Source organism: Rhinopithecus bieti, unplaced genomic scaffold, assembly GCF_001698545.2.
Source record: "Rhinopithecus bieti isolate Rb0 unplaced genomic scaffold, ASM169854v2 scaffold_19652, whole genome shotgun sequence".
Taxonomy (NCBI): Eukaryota; Metazoa; Chordata; class Mammalia; order Primates; family Cercopithecidae; genus Rhinopithecus; species Rhinopithecus bieti.
Window position 1 is genome coordinate 3,344,141 of NW_016809913.1, and position 5,006 is coordinate 3,349,146.

General features: G+C 42.3%; 1 protein-coding gene across 1 annotated transcript in view; it reads left to right on the forward strand.

Moving 5' to 3' along the window:
• The window catches only part of CRLF3 (cytokine receptor like factor 3), a 57,040-nt gene extending 53,311 nt beyond the window's left edge, over positions 1 to 3,729 (forward strand). The window contains exon 8 of the mRNA XM_017890863.1: positions 1,954 to 3,729. Coding sequence (XP_017746352.1) covers positions 1,954 to 2,210 — 257 coding nt within the window. The 3' untranslated portion in view covers positions 2,211 to 3,729. The remainder of the gene's footprint in view (positions 1 to 1,953) is intronic.
• Positions 3,730 to 5,006: the final 1,277 nt, after the last annotated feature.

Below are 5,006 nucleotides of genomic sequence, written 5' to 3' on the forward strand. Positions count from 1 at the left end.
TTTTTTTTTTTGAGACAGAGTCTCGCTCTGTCGCCCAGGCTGCACTGCAGTGGCCAGATCTCAGCTCACTGCAAGCTCCACCTCCTGGATTCATGCCATTCTCCTGCCTCAGCCTCCCGAGTAGCTGGGACTACAGGCGCCCGCCACCTCGCCTGGCTAGGTTTTGTATTTTTTATTTTTTATTTTATTTTATTTTTTTTTTGAGACGGAGTCTCACTCTGTCCACCAGGCTGGAGTGCAGTGGCGCGATCTCGGCTCACTGCAAGCTCCGCCTCCTGGGTTCATGCCATTCTCCTGCCTCAGCCTCCCTAGTAGCTGGGACTACAGGTGCCCGCCACCGCGCCCGGCTAATTTTTTGTATTTTTAGTAGAGACGGGGTTTCATGGTGGTCTCGATCTCCTGACCTTGTGATCCGCCCGCCTCGGCCTCCCAAAGTGCTGGGATTACAGGCGTGAGCCACCGCGCCCGGCGGTTTTGTATTTTTTTAGTAGAGATGGGGTTTCACTGTTTTGGCCAGGATGGTCTCAATCTCCTGACCTCGTGATCCGCCCGTCTTGGCCTCCCAAAGTGCTGGGATTACAGGCTTGAGCCACCGCGCCCGGCTTTATTTTTTTTTATTTTGAAGTCTCACTCCATCACCCAGGCTGGAGTACAGTGGCATGATCATAGCTTGCTGCAGCCTCAAATTCTTGGGCCCAAGCCATCCTCCCTCCTCAGCCTCCTGAGTACCCGGGACTACAGGTGCATGCCACCATGCCTGGCTAATTTTTTTTATTTTTACTTTTGTAAAGAGAAGTTGTTGCCCAGGTGGGTCTTGACTCCTGATTTCCAACAATCCTCCCACCTTGGCCTCCCAAAGTGTTGGGATTACAGGTGTGAGCCACCGTGGCTGGCTGAAAGTTTTGGTCTTAATGACATAATTTATATGACTGCTATGTACCAGGCATTGTTCTAAACTCTTTACAAACAATAAATCATTCAGTCTACATCCCTAGTGCTCTTTAAAAATCACCTGCCAGAGGCCGGACATGGTGGCTCACGCCTCTAGTCCCAGCACTTTGGGAGGCTGAGGCTGACGAATCACGAGGTCAGGAATTCGAGACCAGCCCGACCAACATAGTGAAACCCTGTCTCTACTAAAAATACAAAAAATTAGCTGGGTGTGGTGGTGTGAGCCTGTAATCTTAGCTACTTGGGAGGCTGAGGCAGGAGAATCGCTTGAACCCAGGAGGCAGAGATTTCAGCGAGCCGAGATCGTGCCACTGCACACCAACCTAGGCGACAGTGTGAGACTCCATCTCAAAAAAAGAAAGAAAAAAAAAATTCACTGGCAAGACATGTTAATATTTTGTGTTGTTGGCTGGGCACGGTGGCTCACGCCTTTAATCCTAGCACTTTGGGAGGCTGAGGTGGGTGGATCACGAGGTCAAGAGATCGAGACCATTCTGGCCAACATGGTGAAACCCCATCTCTACTAAAAATACAAAAATTAGCTGGGCCTGGTGGCCAATACCTGTAATCCCAGAGGCTCAGGCAGGAGAATTTGCTTAAACCCAGGAGGTGGAGGTTGCAGTGAGTCCAGATCATGCCACTGCACTCCAGCCTGGGCAACAAGAGTGAAACTCTACCTCCAGAAAAAAAAAAAAAGTTGGTGAGTCAAGAATTTGGTAGAACAAGATTCTTTCTTATTTATTCCATAAGAAACAGTCTTTCTATTTCACAGGAGGTAATTTTGTAACACTGTCAAGTTTCTTTTCATGACATTGATATGGGCAACTCATAGTCTGCTGGAATAGTAGAGCCCTGGACAGAACTCTAAAATCTATGTCTAGTTGGCATTCCAGATTTTTTTATTCTGAATTAGGAAATGAGCTATGTTACCAGTAATCTAGAAACTATTTCAGATCTCTTAGTTATTGCTCACACGTAAATGACTCTACCTTAACATTTTAGGTGCAGTTTTTGTCAATGGAAAAGAAATGACGAATCAGTTACCCGCAGTTACTTCTGGGTCCACTGTCACATTTGACATTGAAGCCGTGACTCTAGGAACCTCCAATAATAATGAAGGTGGACACTTCAAGCTTCGAGTAACTATAAGTTCAAATAACAGAGAAGTGGTTTTTGATTGGTTACTTGATCAGTCATGTGGTTCTCTTTACTTTGGATGCTCATTTTTCTATCCTGGATGGAAAGTGTTAGTGTTTTAGATGTTTGGGTGCTTGGTTTTTGTTTTCAGGGTTTAACATTAGCTGTCCTCAGCCCAGCATAGTTCTAATTGCTTTAAAAAAAAAAAAAAAAAAGTTGAATTCATCTCTAACTTAGGCCATTGGAAATGGAAGGTGTTTACTGGATTCATTTTGTAATATTTTAGCAAAAAGAGACTTGAATGTTGTGGACAAAATCATGTAATTCAGTCATTTTTATTCTTAGCATACTGTTAAATATCACATCACAGTAAAAATCAAATTGGTTTTACAAGTATGAGAAAATATAGAAAGTTCTATACCCTTCCACTCTACTTCTTAAAGTGGTTATTAGACCAGGAAAACTTAATGTAATATTATTTTTTAAATCATCATAAAGGATCCAAGTCCATGTAACTCTTTAGAATAAAACAAGAGGAATAGATCAGATAGAAGCAGCTGTGTAATGTATTAATACATCCGTTCATGTGCTGTCCACATGAATGTGTTGACTGTGCTTTCCATGTTCGGGTATTTGTAAGCAGTGTGGACTTTTATCCCATCTTCAATAATCTTTAAGTCCCCAAAACATTATAATGTTTTCTTTTTTTTTGAGACGGAGCCTCGCTCTTGTCGCCCAGGCTGGAGTGCAGTAGTGTGATCTCAGCTCACTGCAACCTCTGTCTCCTGGGGTCAAGCGATCCTCCTGCCTCAGCCTCCTGAGCAGCTGGGATTACAGGCATCTGCCACCATGCCTGGCTAATTTTTGTATTTTTAGTAGAAACGGGGTTTCACCATGTTGGCCAGGTTGGTTTCGAACTCTTGACCTCAGGTGATCCACCCGCCTCGGCCTCCCAAAGTGCTAGAATTATAGGCTGAGCCACTGCACCAGGCCAATTTTTGTATTTTTTTAAATGCTTGACTAAGTGTCTATAATAGGCAAGTAGTACCTTTTGTTCTTTCATTGCAATTTGACTCAGTATAGGCTACAGTATTTTTACAGGGTAAAACTACTTATGGAAGTAGTATGCACAGCAGTGTTAGCCATTTCATATGTATGTAATATGCACATGTGTGTATCCAACCTGCCTGTGATGGGCATTTTACTCTTTGCAGAGTATGAGCTGCAGTCCAGTTTAATGTCAGTTTGATAAGTGGTCTCTTAGCAGACCAAAAAAAATATAGGATAAATACTTAACCTATTTTTTTGAAAACTTAAATTTGTGTGTAAAATATTTATTTGAAGGACTTTAAATGTAAAAATAATTGTCTTGCTATGCCAGCCGCTACAGATTTTATTTTAATGTGAATTATTTTTTTCATTTTTACCAGTAGTGAAAAGTAGAAAAGCAAGTATGATATTTTTGTAAGATAATTTATTTGGGGATTCATGTTCCCTGTTAGACAATCATGACCTTTTCTCCTTGTCTTTTTATGTATAAGTAAGTAGAATTTCACTTGTTTAGGGATTAAGAAGATGTTTTAGAATGTACATACCTTGTCCAGCCATCAGAATCAAAATAAAAAACTTTAAAAAAGTTCAGTGTGTGTACTTTTTTCTTCTGTGAGATTTGGTGAATCCAGTTTTAACCAACTTTTCATTATAAGGGAAAACAGGCTTCTTGTGACTACAGGCATTTTACAAGTACAATATGTTTATTTACAAGTACAATAAAACATTGTAACTTGTGAAAGGTTACGTGTACTTTCTTCTTGTACTTTCTTTTAAAAAACTTTTTAAAATTATTTTTTGTAGAGAATGAGGGTCTTGCTTTGTTGTCCATGCTGGTCTCAAACTCTTGGCCTCAAGCAGTCCTCCCCAGCCTTGGCCTCCCAAAGTGCTGCAATTATAGGCATGAGTGGCCACACCCAGCTGGTTACTTGTACTTTCCTATATTCTGTGTCTGATACTGAGCATCTTGCCTGACACAATGTGTGCAGAAAGAATGTTGGATCGAATGAGGATAGATGAGTCGTTTTCTCCAGATATCTTCATCTCATTCCTTTAATTCATCAAATATTTCTTGAATGTATTTGTTTCTTAGCCTCTCTAGGGAAGTGACATCTTAATTTATGCCTATACAATCTGCCTGTTCACAGGAGTGCCTTAAACCTAATTTGAGACAGGAGTGGTAATATTTGGAACTCTGAAACTAATTTTTTTTTTTTTGACAGATTCTCACTTTGTTGCCCAGGCTGGGGTACAGTGGTGCAATCTTGGTTCACTGCAACCTCTGCCTCCTGGGTTCAACGGATTTCCCTGCCTCAGCCTCCCAAGTAGCTGGCGTTACACGTGTGCACCACCACACCTGGCTAATTTTTATACTTTTAGTGGAGATGGGGTTTTGGCATGTTGGCCAGGCTGATCTTGAACACCTGGCCTCAAGTGATCCTACCTCCTTGACCTCCCAAAGTGCTAGGATTACAGCCGTGAGCCACTGTGTCTGGCCTTGAAACTAATTTAAATATTGATTTTCTTGAACTGTGAAGATTTTTTTTTTAAATGAACTCATTGGCTGGGCGTGTTGGCTCACACCTGTAATCCCAGCACTTTGGGAGGCCGAGGTGGGTGGATCACCAGAGGTCAGGAGTTTGAGACCAGCCTGGCCAACCTGGTGAAACCCCGTCTCTACTAAAAATACAAAAATTAGCTGGGCATGGTGGTGGATGCCTGTAAAATCCCAGCTACTGGGGAGGCTGAGGCAGGAGAATAACTTGAACCCAGGAGGCAGGGGTTACAGTGAGCTGAGATCATGCCATTGCAGTACAGCCTGGGCAACAAGAGTGAAACTTTGTCTCAAAAAAAAGAACTCATTCTGT